This window comes from Aureobasidium namibiae, assembly GCF_000721765.1.
Source record: "Aureobasidium namibiae CBS 147.97 unplaced genomic scaffold scaffold_15, whole genome shotgun sequence".
NCBI lineage: Eukaryota > Fungi > Ascomycota > Dothideomycetes > Dothideales > Saccotheciaceae > Aureobasidium > Aureobasidium namibiae.
The window spans coordinates 436,343-464,325 of record NW_013581194.1 but is presented as its reverse complement, the minus strand read 5'-3'; the positions used below and the strand labels follow the sequence as shown (position 1 = coordinate 464,325).

Below are 27,983 nucleotides of genomic sequence, written 5' to 3'. Positions count from 1 at the left end.
TCCCTCCCATCTTCTCACTCATCAAAAAGCGCATACGGCTGACAGACGGCAATGCCCGTACGTGCAGGGATGGTAATACTAATCGGAAAGTCGCCATAATCGGGATTCTCACTGGGCATGATAGCGAACTTGCCACTCTGGGTCTCGTCTCCATTCAACAGACGAACCGTCCTCAGTGCTCCAGTCTTGACATCCTCGACTTCCACTTCTTCAAATCTAAGGATACCGTTGAAGTGGGCTTCGGGGCTCTTGTGCTTGAAAGTGACTTGGAAGCCCCATCCGATGAGCAAGAAGTTGTCGTCTCCGGTCCAAATCACCATTCCTGAGCCAGCTGATGGTCGGCCGAAGACGAATGATCGTTCAATCATCAAGTTCCAATTTCCAAATGTGGCAGTGACTTTTTGCGAGGGATCTGAGCCATCCGTAGCCATTTCATCGAAGAAGAAACCCACACTGGCGTCTCCTTTGGCTTGAGCAGTGAGAATGTAATGTTGCACCTTGGCCAACAAGCCGTAGTGTTTTCGGAAAGGGCTCTGCGTAGGATCCACAGTTTCGCAGCCGAAAGGCGACGTCCCCAGACATGCGTGCGAGCCAAATGCATTCCAGATACGCAATGCACCGTACTCGTCTCGTCGCTGCTCTGGAATGAACAAAGGTTGGTTGTTGTGCCGATACTTTCTGCACGACGTTGCATAGTCGTTGAGATAGATATCCGGGGCGATGAACTCGAGCGAGGGTGTGAATGATTGCCAGACGTCTAGCACATCTATCACACCTCCACCGGATGGGTAGTCTCCTGGGTCTGAGCCACCTCCGACGATGGGTGGGAGGTTAGTGTCTGCATCACTGTCGATAATGTTCTGCCAGACATTTGTGTATAGCGGCAGGGGATAGACTGATCTTCCGGCAGCAGCAATTCCGTCCACGTATCGAGCGTAGGCAAATGCCATAAACAGCTCGTCGATCCGCTTGGAGTTCCCAGGTAAGTTCTTCCACGTCATGCCTTTGTGAACCGTAAATTGGCGAAGCTGCCCGAGATTACGCTTAAATGTATCATTGAAGCCAGACCAGTCCCTCGAAAGGAAGTCACAGAATTCCTCGGGCAGTGGTGCTGAGAAGCGTGCTTCGGCAAGCTCACTGCGATCTCTCGAGTCACCCAAACAGCCGACTTCGTTCTCCACCTGTACCATGATGACGGTAGAATGCTCTTCGTCCAGATCTTTCAGGTGCTGCATGAGTGTTTTGAAAGCTTTGGCATCAGCCTTTTGTGCCTCTGTACCAAAGATTGTCAGCACGTCGCCTGTAGTCAGCTTCCCATTTGCACCACGCATCTTCATCCTCGGGAATCGCTTGGGATTCTGCTTGACCCAATGTGGTGTGTAAGTAGAGAGACCTAAACTTTGGTTATAGTCAGAAGTTCCACAGGGTTCGGGACGGCAGACTCACCATTCTTGAAGCTGCCAAACCACAAGAGCACAACATGTAAACCATGGGCCCGAGCATCCAGCAGAACCTGGTCCAGAGACTTGAAGTCGAAGTTTCCTTCTGTAGGCTCGATCTGCTCCCAAGATACAGAACCGAGTACCGTGTTCATGTTCATAGTAGTCAGCTTGTCCCAGACATCTCTCATGTATTCTGGTGAGCTGAACGACGAGTTCTGAAGTTCCCCGGCCAGCATCAGAAAGGGCTCACCCTTGACGACCAACTGCTTCGAGTCGACCGTTTGACGTAGGTAGGGTATATGTGAAAATGCCATTATTTCTGAGTAGACCAGGGTATCCTTGAATGGTAGACGAAAGAGGAGGTATTGAATCGAAGAAGCCACAGAGACATGCTCATCGTCACCTTTTACAACGCCAGGCATCAACGCCGGCTGAATACATGACTCGGCCGGTAGCTCTACCAGGAAACATGCTGTCGCTATTTTGGCAAAGATGGCTGGGTAATATAAAAGTAGAGCGGCATGCGGAGCACCCAGCTTGCCCCTCCTTCGGCAAGCTTCCGACCAATCGTCCCTTTCCGATGAGGCTAAAGTTTGTCACTCGGAGCTGATGGATAACAAACACTTACACATAATGTGGAACGGTTATTCACAAGATGGTGTTTTTTCTCAGAGCGAGCTTCTCACACACTTGTCCGCCAGACGACCGCTGACTACCTTGTCCTTGTGGACTACTGGTGTGGCGACTGATCTCTAGCCTCCTTGAATGCAGCTTCCACATCATGTTCGTGAATCCACTCAGCGTATGGTCTTGTCCTCAACTTCTCTCTGAGCTGCTCATCGGTTTCCTGCTCTTCTCCACGACCCCATAGTCGTTCGTTGTTTGCATCATACATGGCGTGCACCATTCTCAAAACCTTCTCGCAATGTGGCTTTCGTGCACCAACGTACAGGCTCAAGATCTGCTGTAGCTCAGCCGCTCCAAGGTCCAGTCTGCCAGCAGGAGACACCTTCTCGAGGAACGATAGGTAAAGGCAGTAAGCATCGTCAATGCCGAGCGAGGCATTCGCAGCCAATGCTCCGCCGTGAGAATGCGCTGCATCGCCTACAAGCACAACTCGACCGCCAAATTGATACGTGTCAAGGAAGCCGCCGTAGAAGTTCGGATAGGTGCGTACGTTGGGTGCGGCTCCAACGATATCCCTCACGACTGGGTGGAAATCTTTATACATCTCTCGGAGTGTGGCGGTGTCTGTTGTCTCGTCCCAATGGGTCTTTTCGAGCAGGTGTTCGTTCTTGGAAGGATCGACGCCGTGGAAGGCTACGATGCCGTATTTGCCTCTGCCCATTCTTGTTCCTAGGATACCGTCTCGAGAGGACCACTAAATAATGAAGTCAGATGTGAGAGGTCTGCTGCATGAGGGCGCAACATACCCATTGTGTTGTATCCTCCGGTACGTCTTTGACACCATCAAGCAGTTTGACGTCAAAAGCAGAACGATAGGCAATCAAACCCGACCACTTCAGCTCAAACTCCGGAACAAAGAACCCACGAACGGCTGAATGGATACCATCTGCACCAATGAGCAGGTCTGCGTGTATAATCGTAGCATCCGCAAACTCGACATCCACACCTTCGCTCTGGATTTTGACGTCGACGACACGCTTTTTGAGGTGTATGATTTCTCTGGGCAGATACTGTAGTATCGCCTCTTGTAGATAGGGACGATAGTACCTGGCCATCTTATGCTTTTCTTCGACATGTGCTGTGTGTTGTTCTCTTCCCACCGCCTCGTTCGTCTTCCAGTGTCTGTCACCATTAGCATTATCCTATTGCGGGAGGGACTACGAACATACCTCAGTGTCTGTGGTATGCCACTGGGACACTTGTAACCTATCTCATCGGATAGTAGTTTATACAAGCCCAGCTTTTCAAGCGTGCGCAGGCCATTGGGGTTCAGTGCGATGACCTGTCCCAGCTCTCGAAGCTCGGTCGCACGTTCATAGATTTGTACATCAACATTAGGGAGTTTGCGGAGAGCGATGGCTGTTGTGAGACCGGTGATTCCTGGTAAGGGGGTAAGCGAGATAAGATTGTGCGCGACTGATTATGGCATACCGGCGCCGATGATGGCGATTCTCAAAGTCGGCGTATCGGTCATTTGTACGTGCGCGTGTATGAGGAGTTTGACTTTGAGCACGAACTTCTACATGTCCCCAGAGAAGGATCGCTTAATCAGTTGGGGCTGCTCGTATAGTAGGTGGGGTTGTGCAGAGATCATCTCGCCGTTTCACCATCATTTCGAGACAAGTCATGGGTGGTTTATCAGATGCTTCAATATTCGTGGGGTATCAACCTCTACGTGAACCTCCCATCCCAATTCCGGTTCTACGCGTCATGAAAACCAGACGGACGTCGTTAGAACAGAGGGCCACTTGCTCAACCTCCTAGACCGCCCGCCCCTGCATGCTTCCCCTTTGGTATATATGTGTGAGTCCAACAAGAAGAGACAAAGAGAAAAAGTCGTGCCCCATAAATGTCATGCTGTGTAAAAGTGGGACCAAGGCCTTTGTGGTCTCGAAGAAAGGTAAAAACGCCGTGTACGCCTTTTTGTAGGATTGGTCAACCCCAGAGTCCGCTGGAAATGCAAGTTCAACAAGGAGACTGAAAGACTTTTGCGCTTAGACCGAGTACTTGGCCTTAGCACGGGTGGAACCGGCGTTGGCAGAGTCGGAGTGACCCATGAACTCGACGGGCTCCTTGTCTGTGACCTGGAGGACCTCCTTGAAGCGGTTGCCGATCTTCATGAGGATAGCCTGCGACTCCTGAGGGGTGCGCTGGGGCTGGCCCTGCTTGGTGGGGTTGGCCTTTGTGCCGGCGCTGCGAGTCCAGAGGCCGATACGGTAGAAGGCCTTGCGGATGTTGATGACGACACCCATGACCTCGTTGTCGTTGTCATCCTCGAGCTGCTCACCAATGGCAGCGAGCAGGACGTGGAGCCAGATGTCGTCGTTGGCCTGGCGCTGCTTGAAGGTGTAGGACCAGCGGCCACCGTGCTTGTTCTGAGGATCTTCCCACTCAGGGCGGACGCCTTGCTTGAAGAGGTGGTAGTCGGACTTGGGAGCGAGCTCGGACGAGGGGGTGATGTTGTTCTGAGAAGAGTATGGTTAGAAGGAGGGCTGTGGACAAAGGCCGAGACGATGGCTTACGTAGATGCCCCAAAACTCCTCAACACTGTTGAAGCTAATGACCTCCTTCAACAGCTCGTTCCAGTCTTGCTGCAGAGAGAGTCAGAATGCGCCTAGCTATTGAGTGAAGGTGGTCAAGTACCTTTCCACTTGGGGGCTTGGTGAACCAGAGGGTCCAGGTGTGAGCGAGCGGGTGCTTGACATTGAAGTTCTCGGGGTCGTGGAAGACGGTGACGACGTCGCCAGAGCTGGGCGTGGGAGCAGAGTCCGAGGCGGCATCACCACCCTCGGGCGAGACGGGGATGGTGTCGAGAGGGACGGGCGATTGTGCGACGTCGGCCATGATGAGACGAATTGAGGATGAGGCGAGTGTTGAGAGATACGGTGGTTGTGTATGCGACAGGGAGCTTGTCAAGAACGAGAAGGAGCTTTTGTGTTCTGGACTGTGAATCTTTCTGTCAAACTGGAAGGCACGATGCGCGACGCTGCACTTCTTTCTTGCCGCAAACGCGAATGCGACGGAGCTTGCCGCCTGTATTTTCCTCCTCACAGCTGCTGCAACCACTCTCCGCCCGTCACTGGATGATCGTCACTGACAAATGATTGAGAGTCGCTCGGAGTATTCACTTGAGCGGCATATGGTCCTGCACAAAGGTGGGGAATGCTATGATGATTGGGATGGGTATCTTAGGAAGTAATCATCACAGGCTAGTGGGTGAGGAGAGAAAATAAAATGCCTTGCAGTTGACCCATCATGTCCTCATAGCACCTGCTCGTTGATGTATCGCTTCATGCCATCGAACTGTGTGCGCCCAGTCGAGATGAGGTAGCGTATGTGTCCAATGTCCTGCACATCTCTATGTCTCTCGAACTCGGTGCGCGCATAGTCTCGCATCTCTCTCTTTGTCGGCGAACCTGGAATTTCTTCGACCTGTCAGTACCTGACGAATGTGATTTTGAGCGCGACAGACGTACTGATGATGGCGCGCATGATTTCGCGCCAGAGGCTCAGCGCCTTCTTCTTTTGCATGAACTTTTTCTCCCCGTCAGCCATTGCCAATCACACAGTCCAGGTCAAGCGCCTACATGTTCCAGCGTCAAGACATTCTTTCCTCGAAGAAGCGACTTTTGCGTTGCTATCCTCGCCCATAAAATTGCTGTTGGTCGCATCATATTGAAAACGAGTTCATTCTTGTTGATGTCGTCGTCTACATTTCACGGAGCATAAATCAAAAAGTCCAGCCCCCGGGGCCGTTCGGCTGACGTACCTGATGAAACACGAACAAAACACCGTCGCGTCTCCTGTCCAGCAAACTTCTTCTCACCCCAATAGCAGAACACAACAATCCTCCCTTTCAAGCATGACGAGTGCAGCGGCAGAAATGGAGATCAACAAATGGCAACTTTGGGGCATCAACAAATTCCTTGAGGTGAACGCTCCACTGTCCCTGACGCAAGAACGAGATGGCAACCCGCCGACCCTCGATCTGGTCAAATCACTATATCACGGAGACGAACAAGAGGCGAGAAAGCTCTTGAAAGAAGCCCAGTCTTCACTCAAGAGTATGGACTTACGATGGGTTGTCTATGGGGCTTGTGAGTTCCTCAGCAACTTCCCATTGCGAACATCTAAACAACATGGCCATGTGCTTCTCAATGACAGCGATGTCTTTCGCACCTTTGGCAGGAAGGTGTCTCAAGGTACAAAACTTTACATTGAAGCAGGTGAGGCTTACTCGCGTTTCCGTAAAATTAGAGACCTCAATCGCCTGTCAACGCTCCAATTCATCAAGGACTATGTGCCAGCCGATATGATGGAGTACAAACGCCATGCACAGAGGACCGAGCAAGTGTCGGAGTCAGCACCAATATTCAAGATTGAGTTGTTGGCAAGTTCCAAACTTTTCGAGCAGGTCAACGCAGAAGTCACGGAAGCGCCCAGGACTCCACAGACCCTATTCGAATTGATCAAGCATACAAGCTATGAAGACTACAATGCAAGTAGCCAGGGCTGGGACGATGAAAACAAGCTGGGGGAGATGAAGGATGAAGACATGCGCTACCTGATAGTAAGACTTAAGGATAGCCACCAACCCAACTTGGAAAAGCAATGGAGCAAGGACCAAAAGCTGGATTCATTAATCACTGGCTTTTTGTCGTTCATGATTACTCAGGAAGAAGAAGAGAACGTCGTCTACATCTACGAAATCCACATCTCCGAGCACTTTCGGGACTGTGGTCTGGGACGCCATCTTTTCAGCATGGTTGAGCACATCGGCGATGTGACTGAAATGGACAAAGCAATGCTTACCGTCTTCAAACGCAATACTTACGCACGACGGTGGTACGACTCTCGCGGTTACAGTGTGGACGAAATCAGTCCCAGACCTAGGAAACTAAGAGGAGGAAGATCCATCGAGCCTGACTATGAGATCCTAAGCAAGCGCCTACAGGAACAAACAAACAAGAAGCTCAAGTCTGGTTGACGTTGTTAGTTTGCTGCAGTCTGTCGGCTAGCTTGTCTCATGCCACGACCGAGGGACTGCACGCACGCTCCGACAGTAGAGGACACCACTCTGCCTACAGTTCACCCGCGATTCGTCCATAGCATTTGATCCACACATCAACGGGCAAGCCATTTTCGGTGAGCAGATATGAGCTACGAGCTGCGGTCTGCCAGAATAGTATATGCATCGCTGAATCCTTCGGCCCACTGCGTAGCTGCATCGGCTCTTCCAATGACCTACGTGGGAAAATTATGACAGCCTCCCTCGTAACGAGGATGAGTATGATCACGCAGGATCAAGTCCTTGAGCATATGGGTTCTGGCATATGTCGAACCCAGGTCCACACGGCCCTAATCTCCGCCTCAGCCATAGTCCACAGCGGCGTTGTTCCCCGTGTCCGTATACACACGACCTCGAAAGCTCTTACCATGCGCTTTTGTTTTCCGACACGAAATTCAACACACCCATGACCATATGTGGCGATCGACGAGCGATCCTACGCAACACATAGCGGCTCGACTCTTGACTGGTGCATCAGCCAGCAGCTGGAGATGCTATAATCACCTTATAGAATACCATGCTACGGGCCATGGTCCGATGCCTAAAGCCATGTTGCTCCTTGTTACTTCTCTTGACGCAAAAGAGTCAAAAAGTGTATCGACCGATCTGTTCAGCTGAAGGGTTGTATGCAATGTACCTTTGCATTACGGACTCGCCTCTGGGATGTTTTGGCGGACCGGACGCCGTGACTTTCTTCAAGCTCAGAGTTTATTTAGGAAGGATCTGGATAACCTGTACAGCAAAAGTAGATCTCGCGCGCTTGCCACCGAAATGTCCCATGCAGCTCAAGATGTGCATCTCCCGAACATGACGTCTTCAGCACAAAATGATAATATGCGCAAGAAAAACTTCATGCCTGGAGGGGTTTGATTCCTGTCTACGGTCTGTTCCGTATAAATTCAAGGGCCCAGGTAATATCAAAGAGTGATCAGGCCAAGAGATCTCGTGTGTAAATCTCCACACGGAGGCGGACTTCAAGACTGGGTAGATCAAGATTGTGGAGCAAACCATGATGCTCAAACCTGCAACCATAGCCCCGGTCCTAACATCTGGCGTGATACGCGCTCCCTCTTTGACGACTGCTCACTTTGTCATGTGCTAAGAGATGTCACGCGGACAGCTATGTTCAGTGGGCAGATATGAAGCATCCACCGAGAGTCGTGATGTATCGGCTTCTTATGGACTTTGCTGCCACTTAAAAAGGACTGTGTATTTTGATGGCTTTGGCTTCACCTAATCGTCGATGCTCACATGCGCAGGCAGCTGTCAGGATTCCTCCTGTTTGGCTAGCTCTGAGAACATGGTTCGTTCTAAGACGAGAGCTGCATGAAGAACCTGGACGCTCGGGACTTCGAGTCATAAATCCCATGATACGGCATATGGGTGCACGCCGTTTTAATAGCAGTCTCTACCATGAAAGTCTTCTCTTGAGATATTGTTGCACGCCGCCGTCCGGCAGGAACGAACCTACTGCCTGCCTAAGCGCCAACAAGATCAACACGTCTTGTGCACCGGTACCTGAGCTATATAGGGCTTTGTAGGGGTGAGAGCGAGCTGTTCTGAGCGGAGCTGGGTCCACCATGGAGACGTATAGGCGGCTTCAATTTCGGACTCGTCTATCAACGTCGTTTGAGGGTCTTGATAGAAGCAGGTCGCCATACCAGGTTACATCAAAGCTAGTGCTTCTTTTTCTCCTGACTGTGCGTACAGACCCTGGGCTATAGTGCTGTGTTAGTTACGTTGAGATCAGACCCCATGTTCTTGCTCGTGTACATATGGGACCGTCAACCGACCTAGAGTCTTGACGCGAGGTGAATCTGCTTACAGCTTTGGAGCATGGATCGCTGTAGACGTAGGTACGTACTGTATCCATACCTGTACCCAAGCGAGAAACAGTGGCTTCCGCCTCTACCGAAACCATATTTTCGGTGGAAAAGTGCTTCGGACGCAGGCCCCGATTGGTGCTGAGGGCTCCTTGGCACACCAGCTGTCCACTAGCAGCCGCCTAAGCGCGCCTGAAATGAAGCTATTCTACCATTCTTCGCGACAATGGGGCCCGAAAGGGGAGTGGCTGAGTTCGTCTGACCAGCTAGCATTGCGAGCAGTATGGTACGCCGGCCCCGTGACATTCAGGGTCTCGGAGCTACAGAATGGCATAACATTCTCCAGGATGGTGTAGTTTCGACAAACAAATATCAGCTGTTCACGGTCAGAGTTCCAAAACGGCAAGCAGTCAGATACTTAAACCTTATCTCGAGCCAATCCAGTCCTCTATATCACAATTAGAGAGAATCCCACATTGAAGTTGTGACGAAACAAAAAAAAAATGACGTGAAACTTGACCGCCGCTAACACCGCTTTGCCGATTGCCCCGATTCGCCGACATCGTCAGCCAGGGTGCCTTGATCGCCGTTGAATAGCGCGTGCCTCCGTCAGTTACGTATCCGAGGATTGCAGCAAATCGCGACTATTTACCAAGCACGGCATATGCATCTGGCAAGCCACCAAACACCTGAAGATCGGACCCGCCGACACGCCCTGTAGTATGGAACCTTCTCGCAACGCTACTACTCTGGTGTACAAGCTAGACAGGGTGGGCTCGAGCGGGTTTCTGACAGGACTGACTTCCTGGTAGCTCGCCAACAGGATGCAGTCGACCCTCCTATATCCCTGCTTGCGGGGCACAAGGTGTTTACATGCTAAACGCTTTTTGTAAAGAACTCCACTCTTGTCTGATATGCTATCGAGATTGAGATGGTGTTATAAGAAGGCTCAGCTCATGAAGCCTCTTTCCGTTTGTATTAATTTTGTAAGATGCAAACCTCGTGGCGAAACAGGAGTCAACCCCGAGACAGGCACGGAATCATGAGAATTGGCCCATGCAGCTCAGACCTTCCTTATAGGGTTTTGATTGGCAACTGCACCCTCGAGCGGCGCTATAAAACTTTCTCTGCTAATCTTCCTCCTGTACCATCCCATACATGCTCCAAACAATCCAGGATGAAGCCTCGTAAGACGCACCTCAAGTCACGCACAGGATGTGCTACTTGCCGAGCGAGGCGCATCAAATGCGATGAATCTAAACCGCAATGGTATGTGTCAGCAAACAGCAACCACAACCTCCTCGTAAATGCTAAACCGCATCCATAGCATCAACTGTACTCGACGACAGGTCCGTTGTGACTTTTTGGGAGCCGCGTCTTCGTCGCAGACTTCCCCAGGAGATTCTTCACCGCAGGTGGCTCGCATCTTGCACGCTCTTTCAGATAGCGATGCAGATGGCTCTGTCGAACAGGAGCCCGATTCTCTTCTGAGACTGTTTCCGACAGATTGCCCGGACTTTTCGAAACAGGAACGCTTCCTGATCGCACATCTCTGTAGAATCAGCGATGGCCTCGTCGCGGTCGGCATGGACACGCTTGATTTTGGTTTCTCTGTGGTGCCAGAGTCTGTAACCCCCCAATCGCGTAATTAGACTGTTTTCTGACCGTGGCAATAGGGCTCTCCGCATAGCGGTCGACTGTTCATTTGTTCGACACAGCGCCTGTGGCCTCGCAAGTACTCATCTAGCACTTCTCACTCAATCCTCCAGTATCGTACACCTCGCCTACTACTACAAGTGTTTGGCACTTCGGGGACTTCGTGAGTCGTTGCGAGTACTCAACCAGGATAATGTTGACGCCATGATGGCTGCATCGTATCTGTTGAGCTGGCAAGCCTCCCAAAGGTTAGTGAATCTCTCGGTATCTCAGATCGCACTATTCCGGTGATGGTGACCGCTGATACTTCCACTCATTGCAGCCAGGAGTTTATGCAAATCATGAAAGGCGTTGATCTGGTATGGCAATTTCTCCCTATCTCGGTAACATACTGACGATTGCCAAGGCCCTAAACGAAATGGAAAACTTCGATCACAAGTCAAAGCTCCGTAGTCTCATTCGAAACCCAAGTAAGCCTAGGGAGCTCGAGACAGGCAATGCAGGAATTGCGCCCAATCCCTCCGAGAGCTCGGTGGAACTGGTTTGTTCAACGCTGAGGGAATTGCAAAAACAAGTCAGCGACGAACCTGAGCTTGTTCGTGGCACCAAGGAGTTGATCAACTTCATGCAGAACTTGCGAATATCACCACCAGGACCGACAGCTGATGAGCACCTCCAAGCATTGCATCCTATTCGTCATTGGGTACATTGGCTTCCAAGATCGTTGACCAGTCTTTCCGACTGCGAACCGCTTCCTCTGGTCTTTCTGGCACATTACCATATGGTAGTTTTAGCAGTTGAAGCGATTATCCCGGCCGCGCCCAACTTTCTCCTTGCGTCCAAGCGTGTGGAGTACATCGAACGACTCGAAGCAAAAATCGGCCAAGTGTATAGTCCGCCAGAAAAATTGCCCAAACAACCCGGCACTCGCAGACGAAGACAAAGTCTCGAGGACCTGCTGTCTGGCCCAGCGGCTTTTGCTCGGCAGTACAGGTTGACGAATCTGCTGTCCTCGGAGCGTCCTCCATTGCGGGGAGCGGATTCCTCATTCTCGGATTCGGGCACAGAGCCGCAGTGGCAGGACCCTGGTCCTGCCAACTTCACTCTGTACCAATAACCCTGGTTTTGATTGTTGCCTATCCTTCTTTCGAGTCCTATTGTGGTCGTTTGTTCACATCAAACGTACCAATCCTTTCCTTGCTGAAAACCCTATACCCATGACTCTTTGAGTTGCATCAGCTAATTTCACGCATTCGCATTCCCCTGCACGCAGAAACAATAAATTCAAGTTCGATGAATTTACACACCCAGGAAACATAGTCACTGTCCCATTGGCTTATACAGAACATAGCTAGAGCAAAAGCACTACCTTCCTATGCCACCAACCGCCGCCACTTACCTTCCTATACCGCTTGGAGCTTCATCATCTTTGCTCTTCTTACCCTGTCCTCGTTCTCGTTCCCGCCTCGCATTGCGCTTCGAAACTCGCCAAGTACTCGGATTTGCTCGGCCACGTGCTCAATTTTGGGCAAGCTGCAGCTCCCATTCCTGCGCCCTGTGGATAATATGCTGAGGCGAATCCGCGGCAATTCCTCGGATCTTTTTATATAACCGTAGATTTGCATCTCTGAAATCCGTTTTCCGGGTTTTGATCACAGCCGCCAGAGTGGGTCACAGACGCACTGAGATCTACGGTCACCTCCAACTTTATCTGGCTGACTGATATCCTGGATCCTCATCATCTGATTGTACTCAGCCATGCGACGTTTATATGTGTGTCAAACAGCTCCATTCCACATCAACAGGCGAGATGGCCGAGCGGTCTAAGGCGCCAGCTTAAGGTTCTTCCAACACGCTGGTCCGAAAGGGCGTGGGTTCAAATCCCACTCTCGTCACTATCCCTTTTGCCTTTTTGCTGCATATCCCTGCTGGCGACAGAAGACCCGGCACTGCGTCGAAATTTGCTTTTACCAGAATCTGGACTTGGTATTTGTTGAAGCCTTTTTCTTTTGGTTGCGTGGGAAGCTTTGGGCCCTCCGAATTCTGGCTTGGCGGCATAAAACCCTTTCGCATAAAGTTGTGAAAGCATATTTCTATGGACTCTTGCTCACTAGGTCCTCTCTTCCCAGGTGCTCCCCTACCGAGAGACAGACAGCGAATTTCAACTATGGAGATACACAGTTGTTTGGAGGATAGAGATGCACCAGAAACATTCGGCGTGAGCCTGCTTTCCCTTGGAAATCGTTCATTCCTCGAGACCGCTGTGCATCTCTACAGCTACACGCGTCACGAACCTTTGCACACGAGATGGACGGAATCAAGAAAAGGTCCGCGATGTAAAACACAACTCTCTATTACAATGTATATACAGTCTATTTCATATACGCTTACAGAAATGAAACTCAATCAAGACCTAATACCCGACCCCAAGATTCTCTCATAAGCATCTTCAACCTCCTTTGCAACTTCCAGCAAAGTCACAATAACGACCTGATGCGTCACATTAGGCAGCCTCTCTCGATGCAAACCAATCCACTCAAGCGGCGGAGTAGCCTCGCCCATATCTCTCAGCTGTGGTGTTTCAATGATCGGGGCTTCCAGTGCGGTGTACTCATATCTCGACTGTGGGACATTGACAACAGCTGTGATTTTGCCTTGCTCGGCATGTCCGTCAATCTTGACTGCTGCATTCTCCGGCGTTGAAGTTGACAACTCGGGTCTCTGCGGTTTATCGGCGGTGATCTTGACGGCGGACTCAGGTAGAGGCTTGCCGAGTCTGGAGGCCAAGGAGCGCGAATGTGTTTCCCACATGCCGCGGATGAAGCTGATGCGCGAGTAGTTCCAACCAACGTCGACTTTGCCCTCGAACAGACTTTTGAAAATGTAGTCGATGTTGTTGTCGTTGGGTTGTTGCCATGTCTGCATCGAAGCGATGACCTTGGGTACGCGGAGGATGATGCCGCCTTTGGCGCCGGTGGCACTGCTGACTACCTCTTCGATCGAGATGTCGCCGAGTGTCTTTGGTACGCTAATTCTCTTCACCTGAGCGAGTGCTACTTGAAGTTGTCCCAACGTCATGCTGAGATTGCTGTGCACACGTTCGTCCTCCAATCCTACGGCAAAGCGTGCTTGGATCTCCGATGCTTCCATCTTTAGGATCTGGTTGTCGAAGAACGTGCTAGGGAATGCGCCAAAGCAGACGGATTTCAACATGACCATGACATCGGTATCAAGTATGATTGGGAACTTGCTTTTGCTTCTTTCGGTTGTGTGTTTTCGTATGGGCGCCGGTGGTGGTGACGGCCCCGACTTGGACTGTACCTTGCTCACGGAACGTCTTCTCAGTTGCTTGTCCAGGTCAACCATTGATTGACTGTAAGCTGTCTGCTTCTCTTGGATGAGTCGATCGAAAGCCTGATACAAGCCTACAGCTTGAGCTGGACTGGTCGCGGTGCAGAAAACGTACACCTTTTCGCCTTCGAGAATGGCTTTCAGACGATCTGGAGCATGTGGACCGTCTCTCACGTTGTACATGAGGAAATTGAAAGCCTCAATATCTGCGAACGCGAACGGTTGGTAATCAAGGGCGGTCTTTGCAGAGATCCCGCCGAAGCCAATCGCAGCTTGGATGAGAGGCGCCTTGTGCTCTTGTCGATCTGCACTTGGCCACTCGATTGACGTACGTACAGACACGTTGCTCAATTCAACAAATCCGCTCATACGACCAGTACTGTTGACGCTGACCTCGTCTACGCCCACGCAAAGATCTTGTTTCCATGTAGAAGATTTCTTGGACGATGCCCAAAGATTCTTGATGCTCAACGATGACTTGCCGATGCTTTGGCCCAGATCGAGGTCAACGGCAAGTTCGGCAACAGTAACAGTAGCGTTCCAGGGGAATGCAGCGGCAGCACTGACCTGCTGGTATCTTTGCACCACCAGCTTGTCAGACTCTTGAGATGAAGGCTCCGGAGACATTGCGGTAGTATCCCGCAACTCAGGAGGGAACCAGATCTCGCGGAATATGAGAAGATCCTGAATCTGGCGCACATTCAACGCAGTCCTGGTAGGGGATACTTTGAGCACCATAGAAACGCCACTGGAGCCGCCAGTCAGATGTCTGCTGTTCATGAGCGACATTGAAATCGACTCCATGTCGAAGCTGAATGTTGATTCTCGGGAGTAGACGTGTTGGACGGAAGCACCAAGCTTGGTTACCGTGGCTGATAGTGCAAAGAAATGGCCGAATTGATGAGAGTTGATGGTGCTCATGGTAATATAGATGTCTTCGATCTGTGACTTTGCATTGACGCGGGCCAACGGTTGACAACTCAGACCAAACTCTTGCTTGCAGATGCGGAGTCCCAGATTGAGTTTCATCTGCCCCAAGAATTGACTCGGATCCGAGGTAAGCAAGGAATCATCCTCGCCTCGAAGTCTCTGAAGTTTCAGAGCTTGTTCTTGTGCGATCTTGGGAGTGGAAGGGGTCTTGCGCTCCTCCTCGCCGTGTCTTACGACCTCTTTCACACCGTGGGTGATCTGAAGAACAATAGGCACTAGCTCGGGATAGACCGTGTTGCTGGACGCATCCACCTTGATCTCGCCGTTGAGTATCTGCTCTTTGTCGGGAAGATTGGAATACTCGACTTTGATGGCAATACCTGGTGCTCGTAATGATGTAGCGATAGTATCATGTGAAGCGTGACTAGCGGCTCGGTTACGTTTATATGGTAAATCGACATGTGCAGGTCGAAGAGGAGTGCCAGGCTGATTGGGTGCATCTCCCTGAATGTAGAACAGGGCACCTTTGAAGTTGACATCGGCCTGAAGAGACGCCAGACGTTTGTCACCAAAGGGACTGGCCCGCGGTGTCGATTTGGTGTCGTCTGGAGTCGCATCAGCTTGCCAGTTCAGCTTAGCAGCCCGATATTGTTCGATAGCTGCTGAGATGGAATTTTGTAGCATGCTGACAGGCACGACAAATCCCGAGTCTAAGCGGATATCAAGAGCTTGACCAGCAGCTTGACATGCAATTCGAATACCATCTTTGCCACTCTCGTAACGAACAGTAAAGACAACTTCCGGCAGCAATGCCGAGTTGTCGGATCGCTCGAAAGCTTTGTGTTTCTTAGGTGCGACCTGTACTTGCAGATCTTGAATGGACAGACGGGCTTCATTCTGCTTCTGAATGGCAAGGTGCACGCGCGAGAAGGACACTTCCAGATCTTGGGGCTCTTGATCACCGGTAATCGATCGATTCTTGATGACTACCCAGACAACGCGAATCTTGCGTAGATCCAGCGAGAAGTCGAGAAGTGCAGGTCGCGTGGTTGGCGCGTCGGTCATAGCATTTTCTTCTTCCTCCTTGATCGAGTCTGGTGCGGGTGGTGGTATGGACTTTCTTCGTTTGGCTCGAGAATGTCTCAGTCTTCTGAGATACTCAACCTCTTTCGAGAGGTCAAGATCCATGATCTTGCGATGTACATGTGTGACAATATCCACAACAGTCGACGCTGTGTCAGCGTATGCGAATATATCGAAAGATTCACTGCGTGCTTTGATGTCCCTCGTCATGGGTCCTGTTGGAGGTTCCTGAGTGCAACAATCCACTGCGACGCTGACAGAGATATGGCCGCAGGGACGGCGCTTTCCATCTTCGATCAGGGTCAAGACAGCCCCAATGTCTTGAATTTTGCCGCGTATGTCAGGGAAAGAGTCGCTTGCTTTGCGAGACTTGTTCGTCACCACTGCGTGTACGGCACCAAGACCGAGAGTCAACTCTGCGCGCGCCGTGCCTGCCGTCAGCACAGGAGCAATCGCAATGACCTTGAAGCCAGCCAGAGCTGTATTGATATCGTAGACGACCAATCGAGACTCTTCATGCACAACCTTCGGCTTGACATCCTTTTCGTCTGTTTTCAGTGTCTGGTCCACTCTCTTGCGTAAGTCCGACACTTGATCTCTGATGGTTTCGAGAACACTCTGCACTTCGGGTCTGTTCAGGATCGACAAGACACTCTGAACAGCAGATGCTTCTAACAACACTTCTTCCATGATGCCTGTGAAGTTGATGTTGACCTGTTTCTCAGTCAACTCGAGGTTGAGAGTGCTGCTGGCAGGTGGAGTATGGAAGACCGCCCTCTGTCTTTTAGACCCATCTTCTTTCCGCACTAACGCGTGTTCCATAGATCCAAGGTGGAGCTCAACGGACCACGCGGGGCTGGACCCGGACGTGGGCCGTACACGAAGGTTCGCCGTATCGCCCTTCACTGAGAGGCTGAGTGCCTTGAGTAACGCGACGTTCAAGGAGAATGTGCCGGCCAGGAAAGCCACATTGAGCTTCAATTCGCGCTCCGGCTTGGGCCCACCTCGAGTTTCGACGCTCTTCTTCTGCTCCTTTTGTATGTGTTGTTGGAAGCGCTGGATATAGGCTACTTCGTCGACTAACAAATGATCAACAATCTCGAGAAGTCCCAATGCCTCTTGTTCAAGCGAGATGTGTAGCTGGCCGTACGAGCCTCCGACGTTGATCGCGGTTGTGTGTTCTCGAATTGTCTGTTTCACATCGATATAGATACTCGGTGACACCAAGTCTGTACGCCAAATTCTTTGCTCTGGACTATGCAATTCCGTAAAAGCCTTTCTTGCTGATATCAGCAGACTGATGCATTCGCCATAATCTTGAGAAGCTTTATCAGATCCTATCAACGAAAGCTTGAGATTGTTACACGTAGAAACATGCCTCAGGTTGATTGTGTTCAACTCTATACTGCCTTCATCGGTAGACAAAACGACGTGGAAGTCTTGTCTGAATGAGAGATCTTCCAACACTTGCTTCTCTGGCGGGTCTGGCAGATCATCGAGCGTATGACTGACTTGCTCGAAGTAGATGTCAATGAACGCATCCGCTTGCTCCAAGATATCCCAATTGAGTCTGAGCACAGACGCTGCTGTGTGAGCTTGGAACACAGTCTTGGATCTCAGGTTCTCCTCCACCAGCATAAGTCCAGAAGGCAAGCTTGGAGGGATGACAGTAACGCCGATCGTAAGACTACCAAGCGAGACCTCGCTGGAAGCCTTTCCTGATTCGACAGCGATACGTACAACTCCAGCGCGCAGTGTAAGGTCAAGCGGCTCGATGTCCTCCTCTGGAATCTTGGCTTCAGTATCGCCCAACAAGAGCTTGAAGACTTGGGTCTGCTCTACGTTGGGAATATCCCAGCTGCACCATGCTGCCCATGTTTCGAGAATGGATGATGTCTTTTTCAGTGTATCGATACCGTCGGCAAGCTGTTGTTCAAGATCAACATGGCCTTCATCCGACAGACACTCGTATATGTGCCGGAATCGAGCAACAATCTTCCAGGATTCTTGGTTGCGGAAATGATCTGGGAAGGCGCGAAGAACATAAGTCATACGCGAAAGGTATGGTGGATCGGTAGAGACATCAGCATGCTCAGTCAGATAATCTGTCAGGTTCCTCAACCGCGCTTTGGAACCAATTTCGACTGCGTCAGCTTGTTTCTGGATCCTGGCGCCTATGGCTGCATAGCGAGAGAACACAGATGCCAGATAGTCTGCTTGATTACCTGAGACCACACCCAGTAGATCTTGGAACGAGACGTGTACTGACTTTGATCTGGACAGAACCATCCAGATCAAGACATCATCAAATCCGAGGCGAATTGCGTAGTCAGATATTTTACTCTTCTCCAAGGGATTTGAGAACTTGGCGAGTGCTGATTCCAATGTCAAATGCATAGTCAATGCAGTCCCGGTCTCAGTCTCAGGAATGGGCTTGAATCGGAGCGTCAAGGCTAAATGACTCAGGCCCACATCCAACTGATCTTGCACTGGCATGGCTGTGGTGCGGCTCATGTCAAGCTTCTGGTCGTTGAATAATCTAGCGTCGATGCTAGGTACGATCAAATTCAACTCGACGATACTGCGGCGACTCTTCTTTTGGTCTTGGACCTGTTGGACTTTGCCCATGACATCCATCTGGAAGGCATCGATTACATCTTCGGAGCGCTTTGGTTGCAGAGCAGTAACGATGTTAACGATTGTCTCACTTATACGAGGTTCAACGTAAATGCGTATACCAGGGATCATACGAATCATGAAGGTTTGTTGATCCAAATCTCCATCCTGGTCCAGATTAATACTCAAATCGCTCTGCGAAGAGGTTTCGGATATATCATCAGCTTCTTCGACGACCGTCGAGAATTGAGGAACTTTACTCAGGTCGGCAGCGACGTCAAGTTGTTGTGGATCCGGAACAGAGAATGGACTCCACAAGCCCATAGTCCCTAAGGGCTGGGAAGTTGCGGAGTTGGAATAGTACATTGCAGGTCGAGAACGCGCCACATCATCGAGGTCTCCTTTAGGCAGGGCCTTACGAGTCGAAGTTGGACCAATGGAGGAGTTTGAGAGTAATGATGACTTGACCGAGCCGTCGGCTGCAAGACCCATTTTCAAGGGCCCTTTCTGAAGAGGTTCAGGAAGCCTGGGGAGCGCCATGGAAGGCGGATCTGGTAACCTTGCATCATCATCGTTATCTGCTTGATCCTGACTAGCCCCTGACCCCCTCCGCGCTATGAGAAACTTCGCTCTGCCGGTTCTCGCGTCTTGTTGACGCATGTGGGTCTGTTGCTTCTCACGCTCCATGTTGAAATGTGCCTTCCGTTGCACCATTGACATGTCAAGGCTCGTTTGAATGAACGCAATGCACTTTGCCGGTTGCACGTCATCACGACTCCCACGATGGGCCATTGAATCCGAGTCAACGCACGTTGCGGTAATATTCGGAATCTGGAGATGCATGCGAGAGGAGAACAATCCATCGGCGCGATCGTTCTGGTTCAGAGTGATGGGTTCTGAGTACAGACGGATGGCGGACTTGCCCTCATTGAGCCAAAGGCATACAGAACCTGTCTTGAGTCGTAAGAAGACTGCTTCTGGTATTTCTGCAGTTTGTGCCAACGGCAGAGCATTCTCAAAATCGTCGAGCGCAAATGCTATCGCCCGTCCGGCTTTAGCTAAATGCTGTATGAAATCGAGTGAGCATTCTCCTGACACGCTTCCGAGAGTAACATCCCAGTTTGAAACGTATGCAGGTTCGGTCGGTGGCAGACCGAACAGGCGATGGCCAGCGACACTTGCGTTTTCCAGCACGACCTGTGGCAAAGAATCATCAAATCCATTGTCGTCATTAGGGATTCCTGACCAAGACATAGATACTGGACTAACGTCAACCGCAAGGTCGAGATAGTAATTGGCAACACGAAGATCCATCGAGGCTACAGGTAGTTCGAGTTTGATATAAGTCTCTGCAGAGTAGAGATTCGCTGGTAGCATGATAATAGGATGCTCAGCTGTGATGCAAAGAACAACATCTAGATCGTTGGCAGGTCTGAAAGCGAATCTGCCGACCATGTTGGTCTCAGCGTTCGCAGCATCCGATCCAGCATTTTGGTATTCCTCAAGTGTCTTGAAATGTAGGAATTCTCCGAAGTAGTTCTCTTTCACATTGATAAACATGCGTACCAGGTAGCCATAAGCTTGGAGTTCTAGGTCGGTGCCGCATATGTCCATCTGTAGCATGTCTGTCAAGCCCGGCGCTTGTTCAACGAAGAGGGTATGGCTGCCACCTAACGTCAGCTTCTTCAAAGTTGCAAGTCTTTTCTGCCTTAAGAGACTATGCAATGTGATACGAGGAGGATTGCTGATATCCAGAGACAAATCCTTGGCGAGTACGTCGAACTTGATACTATTCTGGGCCGGCCTGTATTGATCGATCGGTATTTCTAGCGCAGCGTGTAGTTCTTCGCCGTTCAGAATGAGAAAGTTGTTATCTTCAAGGTCAGAGGGATCGTTGACAATGTTGGCATCATTAGCATTGAGATACAACTTGAATTTCTTGAAGTTGATGTCCAGGGAATACACGAACGGTACGAATGTGTAGAAGTCGGGTGGCGGCCCCATGCCCCAATCAGCAATCAGGTCAGTAAGCAGAAACAAGTGATCGCGCAGGATGTATAGGTCGAGTCCATCACAATGAACCTTGAACAACCATTTTCGCAAAGCGTTCCATCGCAAAGGATTTGAAAGGTCTCCTTCAAGAAATAGGTTGCCTGCTTTCCACAACATAGCGTGGTTGACACTGGAAGATATCTCCGTGCCTTTGACATCAAGGCTCAAAGTGTTGTGGAATCCGTCATGGCGCGCATACATGTCCATCGCATAATTGATGGTAGTATCAGCAGCAACTTTTACGTCCAGCCAGCCAAAAGGACGTATATCAGCTCCAGTGGACTGTTGCTCTTTCTTGAACCACTTTTTCGTTCCTTTGCCACGTCGCTTGCGGACCCCGACGTCGGGAGTCTTATGTGCTTGGTGTCCTTCAGCTCGACCCTGCCATTTCCAGTCCTTTGATGCCTCGCGAGTTGGAATTCGGAGTATGATGTCGCTCTCCAGGCAGAAAAAGAGCTTGAATACGGTCGCGATCCTATTCTGGTCAACAGCAAGGCGCTGTGCAGGTACAGCATCATGATACGGAGCAGGAAAGAAAACATTTTGCAGCGTTATTCGTTGTCTGTCAGCCCAGGGACCGTAGTTGATCACGGCACCATCAACTGACAGGTTCAAGCCATATTCTGGCGCTGATGGGCCATTGAGTTCGTCCAAAAAGCTAGACTGACCGGCGAAGTGAGATTTCGAGACAACCCCTGGAACGTCCCAGTAGAAACTCATACTCGCCTTCTTCACATCTGCAATGTTGGAGAATCTAGCGTATTCGACACTGTCCCATTCGTTATGTTCGTTACCTGTTTCGTCCAAGTATCGGGCTAGGCCTTGCCATTGTGCTTCGCCAGGCAGTCTCCCAGACTCTTCATCAAGAACCTCGTCTTCACTGAGAAGTGATGCAGTCCTGATGGAGCCTTTGGAATTGCGATGCCAGGTGAAAAGCCACATGATCGCATGCATTATACTGCGAAGGATTTTGCCAGTTCGGCGGATTGGATGAAGGCCAAATAGACTGCGCCCCTTTCTCGGTTTAGATTCTTCGCCCTTTTCCAAGCGTGCAGCCGCCTGCATCTGAGACATGCGGTAGTCTGTGTTTGGCTTGAGGGCGACATTAATATCGTGAAAATCGAAGTTGAACATGAGCTTGTACAAATCCAGAGAACCAGCCTCATCAGCATCGATTCTTCCCAACGCATTCTCCAGCTTGGCAGTAACTATGCTCTGAGTGAAGTCGTTGCCGACAGCAGCTGCAGCTTTCTTGCACTCGATTTCTACGGGGAACATTCTCAAGAAGGCCGGAATGGCGCTCTCGTGAGTCACGGTTCTTGTTGTGGTTCTACTGGCGGTCTCGGCCAGGACGGACTCATCAACAGTACTTGCGGTCTCTTGGCGATTCAAGTCATCTGGCGATGTCGTCTCCTTTGATGGGTCTCGTGTGGGCATGTCGGCGCTTGGAATGTTGGGATCTTTCTTGCGAGCCTCATTTTGGAGACCGGCGATTATGTTGTCGTAGACAGGACTCTGGTTGTACAAGAAAGCCTCGACACCCTTGACCTTGACGAATATGCGACAGGGAAGGTTCCGTTGGCGGTTTCCATCGGCAGCTTCGGCCTTTCCCACGCTCTTACTCCTGGGCCTGGTCTTTTCTTGCGAAGTATCGGAGGTGGTGTGGTCGGAATCGGAGTCGCCGTGACGTCGAGAGACTTTCTGCATTATCAGAGGCTCTTGCACCTGGCGCAGCCAGTATCGCCAGGTGATGTTGCCATCATGGACAAAGACAGTTTGATTGTGGCCATGGTAGCGGATGGACTTGAAGAAGAGGCGGCCTCCTAGAAGCGAGAGCTGGAATGAAGTAATGTCGATGTAGGCGCGATATTTGTGCCATGTCCAGGCGCGAATGGCATACGAGACGATTGTTGAAACGGTGCGATTGAAGTAGAAGATGAAGAAAAGAGCCAGGATGCCACAGACGATCAAGTCGACGAGAAAGAGCCAGTTGAAGCCTCCTTGTTGACCCAAGGGGGTTGCGGTAAGGCCGTTGCTTGCCATATTCCCTCGACGAGATATCGGACGATCATGTTGTGCCTGTGAGAGACATTCGGCCAAGGGGAGTCGCGTCGCGGTTTACTGGACGGAAATGAATATTGGGGAAGGAGCCCGCGACCAAGATGCCGCGGGCGTCATGATCGGCAGTTGCGTTGGCATCAGTTGGCATCGAGGACCTCCATCGCTACCGTGTGTACCTCCGCGCTGTGCATGAGCCTCGTTGGCATCATGATAGCAACGGTCAGCAGCCCTGGGAGATTGGCAAGCACGCGCACCGATTCCCCAAGTTTCAACGTTTGCATGACGGTCGGTCTGTCCAGGCACGCATATTCCACGCCTGCAGCTGCCTAACTATCTCGCCCACCAGCTCGCAGCAATGTCCTGCGTGACCGCATAGAATCGACGAACATGGAGCACAGTATACGTGCAGCCGAGTCCTCTCCCGTCTACACCATGTCAGGCAGTACTGGAGGCACGGGTGGTCGTTTCGCCCGCGCCGTCACCATTGTTGCTGGTGTTGCTGCCCTGGTCGCTACCATCCTGACCTTCCTGTATGTAATCTCGCCATGTACCCCGGTCATGCCAGCTCTTCTGCTTAGTCCATTCGCTGACCTTATATCTTCAGATCAACGTGGCTCCAAAGGTATGCCTTATCGCCATCGACCCTCACCGCAACCAAGTCCTGACTCGTCTAGCAAAAACTATCGCAAGCCGCTTCTACAGCGCTATGTTATTCGCATCCTGATCATGTTCGTCTTCTTTCCATCCTGACCTTGTCACTCTGTTGCTCACCTTCGCCAGGGTGCCCATCTACTCGGCCTCGTCATGGGCGAGTCTCGTCTCCCTCAAAGCCGCCTTCTGGATTGGTCCCTTCCGTGATGTTTACGAAGCCTTTACCCTCTACGCCTTTTTCCAACTCCTGATCAACTTCCTCGGCGGTGAAAGATCCCTTATCATCATGATGCATGGCCGAGCACCCGTCTCGCATCTCTGGCCCATGAACCATTGTCTTCCCAAAGTTGACATTTCCGACCCTCACACCTTCCTTACCATCAAGCGTGGCATCTTGCAGTACGCTTGGATCAAGCCTTTACTCGCCACTGCGACCATCATCATGAAGGCCACCAACACCTATCAAGAAGGCTACATTGGCGTCACCTCCGGCTACTTGTGGAGTGGTATAATTTATAACGTCAGCATCACTCTGAGTCTGTATGCTCTTGCTTTGTTTTGGGTATGCATGTCGCAGGATCTCAAGCCATTCCGCCCCATGCCCAAGTTCCTGTGCATCAAGGGCATCATCTTTGCCTCTTACTGGCAGGGTTTCTTCCTCTCCATTCTCGTCTGGTTGGGAGCCATCCCCGATGTCAGCTCAGAGTACTCGGCAGATAACGTTGCCGCAGCCATTCAGGATGCCGCCATCTGCTTCGAGATGCCCATCTTTGCCATAGCGCACTGGTATGCCTTTTCCTGGCACGATTATGCCGATCGAACCATTTCGGATGCCCGCATGCCTGTCAAGTTCGCTTTGAGAGATGCATTTGGTCCCCGCGATCTTATTGAAGATGCCAAAGAGACCTTTTACGGCACCAAGTACGAATATCGATACTTTGATGCCGAAGACAATGTCATTGCCCATGAAGATTCCGCATCACGTGTCGCTCGTATGAGAGAAGGTATGCGGTATGGTAGGGGAGGCAAGGGAAAATACTGGCTGCCTGAGAGAGGTCATGCCGATGCAAAGACTCCTTTGTTGGGTGGTAACAGCCGCGCACGAACAATGAGTCCTGGTGGTGGTGCCAAGTCTCCTTCACCTCATGGATCCTTCAGATACGGCGCGCAATCACTGGCAGAAGAGCCTGAACTGGACTCCGAAGAAGAGCAACTCTACAGCAGCGCGAGAGCACTGGAGTTTGGGGATTGGAACTATCCCGTCATCAACACACACTACGCCAACAGTGAAGACAGAATGCGCGCCGAGCCAGACATCATTACTGCTTCGACCAACCGTCAGCTTTTGCAACCAGGTAACAAGAACTATCGCGAGAGACGGAAAAGCAAGATTCACGGCATCCAAGAGAATGCCCGCCAGGGTAAGAAACACCGTGACAGTGGCAGCAGCAGCCGCTCCAAGGCCAAGTCGTCGATACCTGTCATTGGCAGTCTGTTGCGACACGAATCATCAGAGTCGGCCGCGACGGTAAATTCACACAACAGCCAGCTGGTCGACCTGATTGTGGAAGATCACGAAGCAGAAGAGGTCGAACGCGTCAGAGCTCGCAAAGAAGGTGGACCAGGATGGAATGAGATTGAGCAAAAGCATTTCGTGTAAGTCACATGCCGGCCGAGTATGGTTTGATCGAAGCTCACAAAGACTGCAGTAAGACGTACCCTGAAGATGAGGGTGCTGCGGAGGAGGTCAGAGAAGGATACAATCCGGATCGTGTTGATCACGTCGACGAAGACGAGTCACACAACTTGAACCAACCTTTCACCGTTGGTGATTACGAAGACGAGGAGCAGGAACCGCAGGATGAGCTCGACCACGATCAACCATGGGACTCTCGCAATCATGAGAGCAATGTCACGTCCCCGCAGCCCGAATACGGCAGCTTTAACGACGAGAGGAGTGCATGGGGAGGACGATAGTGTACGATATTAAGGATGTTTCTGTTATAGAGCAAGCGTTTTTTCTTTTTGAATACATGTGTTCTACTTTGAACGATTCTCATGAACAACAATCGTCTCGCTACTCTAGAACGTGTACACATTCACAATCCTCAAGTCGCCAGATTTTCACATTCACATTTCAGGCTTATTAACGATAGATGGGTTTGTAGAAGTGTTTTGATATTCTTGCTTCTAACGAGAAGACAAATGTCAGCGAGAAAACCCAATCAAGGGCACGCTAAAACACCCGAATGTTCCCAGTTATCCATTTCTTTGGTCTTTTTTCTTGTTTGCATTCATTCTTTCCTAAAAGCTCTGACAGATGTAGACTGCGCTTAGATCATGAGTCTCTCGACCTTGTCCTTGAGAGCGCGGATCTGGCCCATGAGGTCGGAGGCCTCGTTGGTGGTGATGGAGGCGGCAATGACGGCGCGGGAAACACCGCAAGCGCGACCGAGGGCCATCTTGGAGGGAACGTAGCTGTGCGCGAATGTCAGTCTGAGTTACTCTCTCGCTTTGTGGCGCAAGAAGGGAAAGCAGAAAACTTACATGTAGGCAACGTTCTTGTCCTCGCAGAGCAGGGGAATGTGCAAAAGAATGGCCAGGGGAGCAGTGTCGGCAGCGAGGATGACAACCTCGGCGACACCGCGGTTGAGGGTCTTGGTGGCCTCGTTGGCACCCTTCTTCAACTGGCGGTAGTGGGAGGCTTGCTGGACCAGGTCGAGGATGTTCTGGGTCAGGGCGGCGTCGGCGACGGGCCAGGCGGCGGAGTCGTTCTGCGACATTTTGTTGTAGAGAGTTGGTGTGAGGGTGAGAGTTGTGTATATGGCTCGCCCGAAGGTTCCTTGCGGTTTGCTCGCCCGGGGTTCACGGCCGAAGAGTTGATGGGAGAATGGGGTGCGAGAGCGTTGTCGGAAGAGGAAGAAGAGAAAGATTCGAGAAGAATTTTGATGCAAGTCAGTGGCTGCGCTTTGCAGTCTGCCCTGGATAGCTTGGCGGTGACGGGCGGTAGGGCTGGGCCGAGAGGGTTCGGGCCACCTTCACATGTTTAGATGCATTTGACAGCTTGCCGTTCGTCTCTCGTTCAAACACAACCATGGTGAGTGTCGAGTGAGGGAACGCCACAAGAAGGCGTGGACTGACTTGGACCCGCACAGAATTCGCTCTTCAACTCAGCGTTACGGCAGTCCAACGCCATCCGCAAAGACCTCGATGCCTACGCCGAGTCGGCCACCAGCTCGCCGCCGCTCCAGGGCCAGCTCACAACCTCCCTCACATCCTTCAGCCGCACATTAGACGACTACTCGCGAAGTGCCCAACAAGAGCTCGTTCCGGAAAAGGCCCAGAAAGCCCAAGACCGTCTGACAAACTTCCGTTCCGAACTGCTCGACTACCGCAGTCGCTTTGCTCTACTCAAAGCTGAACACGAAGAAAAGCTACATCAGAACAATCGCAATGACCTGCTAGGCCATCGTCGCCCGCACGGCGCAAATGCCACGCCAGAGAACCCATACGCCGACTCTGCGCTCGCCATCTCATCGCGCGACGGCGGCGCAAACCCACTATTCCGCACACGCGACGGCTTCGTGACCACACCCACTGGAGCAGCGGGCTCGAATCCTTACTCATCATACCAATCACCCTATGCACTCAGCACGGATTCTGGCGACCAAGCACGCGAGAAGCACGCGCTGCGGGAGCAAAACTTCTTCACGTCGACAAATGCGACACTAGACGAGTATCTGGAGCGAGGTCGCGCTGTGTTGGGCGATTTGGGCGAGCAGCGCGATATACTCAAAAACACGCAGAGGAAGTTGTACAGTGTTGCGAATACATTGGGTGTTTCGGGAGACACGATACGGATGGTGGAGCGGAGGGCCAAGCAGGACAAGTGGATTTTCTGGACGGGCGTGGTGGTGTTTGTGATTTTTGTCTACTTTGTGCTCAAGTGGCTGCGATAGATTGACGGATCAGCGTGTTTGGGGCTTTCCCCCGGTCGTTCGTTATTGACTGGGGTTTTCAGATTAGCGAGGCGCATTGGTCAGGATGCTCGTTCTGTGCCTGGATGAGGCTCTGCAGATACACAAATAGAAGCAATCTCCCGGGTCGTCGTGTCATGTCTCTGTACGTGTCTGACGTCCTTTCACGACCTCAGAGTCGAGCATCCCTCTTCTGCCATGATGATGACGAGGTGAAACGATAGTCGAGGAACAAGCATGGCACGACGCCGCTTCGACGATGCCAACGGCTTCTTGGCCGAGAATCGACATGGTCGCCGCCGAACGTCCATTAGCCTGACTCCGTCCACTTCGGTGCTGATCTTGCATCACACTCGTACCTGGTCGATGATTTTCTGATCCACGGCGCCTACAATGTCAGTGCTGGGAAATGAGGGCTCGCCCCAAGCACACATCGACCAGATAGCCCGAATAGACAGCATCATCGACTTGACCAGCTACGACGACCGCCCGACATTGCTTCTCGACACGACCACGCGTCGCATCCGCTTTTGCAACTTCGCTTTCGACTCGCTGCTGCAAGACACTGCTGCGTCTCCCGACCTTC

The 27,983-nt window shown here is 51.3% G+C and overlaps 10 protein-coding genes across 10 annotated transcripts; 4 read left to right on the top strand and 6 right to left on the bottom strand.

The window, feature by feature from the left end:
• Positions 1 to 14: 14 nt before the first annotated feature.
• On the bottom strand, positions 15 to 1,756 carry M436DRAFT_75071 (glycoside hydrolase; the record flags this gene model as incomplete). Its single annotated transcript, XM_013569540.1, has 2 exons — positions 15 to 1,393; positions 1,447 to 1,756. 2 exons carry the CDS (start codon positions 1,754 to 1,756, stop codon positions 15 to 17), a joined length of 1,689 nt encoding a protein of 562 aa, XP_013424994.1.
• A 416-nt stretch (positions 1,757 to 2,172) lies between these two features.
• On the bottom strand, positions 2,173 to 3,603 carry M436DRAFT_53080 (monooxygenase; the record flags this gene model as incomplete). Its single annotated transcript, XM_013569408.1, has 4 exons — positions 2,173 to 2,823; positions 2,876 to 3,251; positions 3,299 to 3,509; positions 3,561 to 3,603. The coding sequence occupies 4 exons, from the start codon at positions 3,601 to 3,603 to the stop codon at positions 2,173 to 2,175; spliced, it is 1,281 nt and encodes a 426-aa protein (XP_013424862.1).
• A 520-nt stretch (positions 3,604 to 4,123) lies between these two features.
• Positions 4,124 to 4,973, bottom strand: M436DRAFT_53112 (eukaryotic translation initiation factor 4E; the record flags this gene model as incomplete). Its single annotated transcript, XM_013569415.1, has 3 exons — positions 4,124 to 4,594; positions 4,652 to 4,720; positions 4,773 to 4,973. 3 exons carry the CDS (start codon positions 4,971 to 4,973, stop codon positions 4,124 to 4,126), a joined length of 741 nt encoding a protein of 246 aa, XP_013424869.1.
• A 417-nt stretch (positions 4,974 to 5,390) lies between these two features.
• M436DRAFT_75068 (uncharacterized protein) lies at positions 5,391 to 5,803 on the bottom strand (the record flags this gene model as incomplete). The annotated part of the gene is made up of 3 exons (XM_013569539.1): positions 5,391 to 5,554; positions 5,606 to 5,663; positions 5,717 to 5,803. 3 exons carry the CDS (start codon positions 5,801 to 5,803, stop codon positions 5,391 to 5,393), a joined length of 309 nt encoding a protein of 102 aa, XP_013424993.1.
• Positions 5,804 to 6,594: 791 nt separating this feature from the next.
• On the top strand, positions 6,595 to 7,083 carry M436DRAFT_12888 (uncharacterized protein; the record flags this gene model as incomplete). Its single annotated transcript, XM_013569309.1, has 1 exon — positions 6,595 to 7,083. A coding segment is annotated over one exon (489 nt), but the record flags the coding sequence as incomplete, so codon positions are not given.
• A 3,114-nt stretch (positions 7,084 to 10,197) lies between these two features.
• M436DRAFT_53041 (uncharacterized protein) lies at positions 10,198 to 11,793 on the top strand (the record flags this gene model as incomplete). The annotated part of the gene is made up of 5 exons (XM_013569400.1): positions 10,198 to 10,289; positions 10,348 to 10,644; positions 10,697 to 10,924; positions 10,999 to 11,035; positions 11,083 to 11,793. The coding sequence occupies 5 exons, from the start codon at positions 10,198 to 10,200 to the stop codon at positions 11,791 to 11,793; spliced, it is 1,365 nt and encodes a 454-aa protein (XP_013424854.1).
• Positions 11,794 to 13,082: 1,289 nt separating this feature from the next.
• M436DRAFT_52712 (uncharacterized protein) lies at positions 13,083 to 22,751 on the bottom strand (the record flags this gene model as incomplete). The annotated part of the gene is made up of 1 exon (XM_013569344.1): positions 13,083 to 22,751. One exon carries the CDS (start codon positions 22,749 to 22,751, stop codon positions 13,083 to 13,085), a length of 9,669 nt encoding a protein of 3,222 aa, XP_013424798.1.
• Positions 22,752 to 23,201: 450 nt separating this feature from the next.
• On the top strand, positions 23,202 to 25,397 carry M436DRAFT_52960 (DUF300-domain-containing protein; the record flags this gene model as incomplete). The annotated part of the gene is made up of 5 exons (XM_013569385.1): positions 23,202 to 23,299; positions 23,374 to 23,391; positions 23,444 to 23,497; positions 23,550 to 25,076; positions 25,130 to 25,397. The coding sequence occupies 5 exons, from the start codon at positions 23,202 to 23,204 to the stop codon at positions 25,395 to 25,397; spliced, it is 1,965 nt and encodes a 654-aa protein (XP_013424839.1).
• A 356-nt stretch (positions 25,398 to 25,753) lies between these two features.
• Positions 25,754 to 26,203, bottom strand: M436DRAFT_66143 (L30e-like protein; the record flags this gene model as incomplete). Its single annotated transcript, XM_013569474.1, has 2 exons — positions 25,754 to 25,898; positions 25,968 to 26,203. 2 exons carry the CDS (start codon positions 26,201 to 26,203, stop codon positions 25,754 to 25,756), a joined length of 381 nt encoding a protein of 126 aa, XP_013424928.1.
• Positions 26,204 to 26,514: 311 nt separating this feature from the next.
• M436DRAFT_75063 (uncharacterized protein) lies at positions 26,515 to 27,379 on the top strand (the record flags this gene model as incomplete). Its single annotated transcript, XM_013569538.1, has 2 exons — positions 26,515 to 26,517; positions 26,576 to 27,379. 2 exons carry the CDS (start codon positions 26,515 to 26,517, stop codon positions 27,377 to 27,379), a joined length of 807 nt encoding a protein of 268 aa, XP_013424992.1.
• Between the last annotated feature and the right edge of the window lie 604 nt (positions 27,380 to 27,983).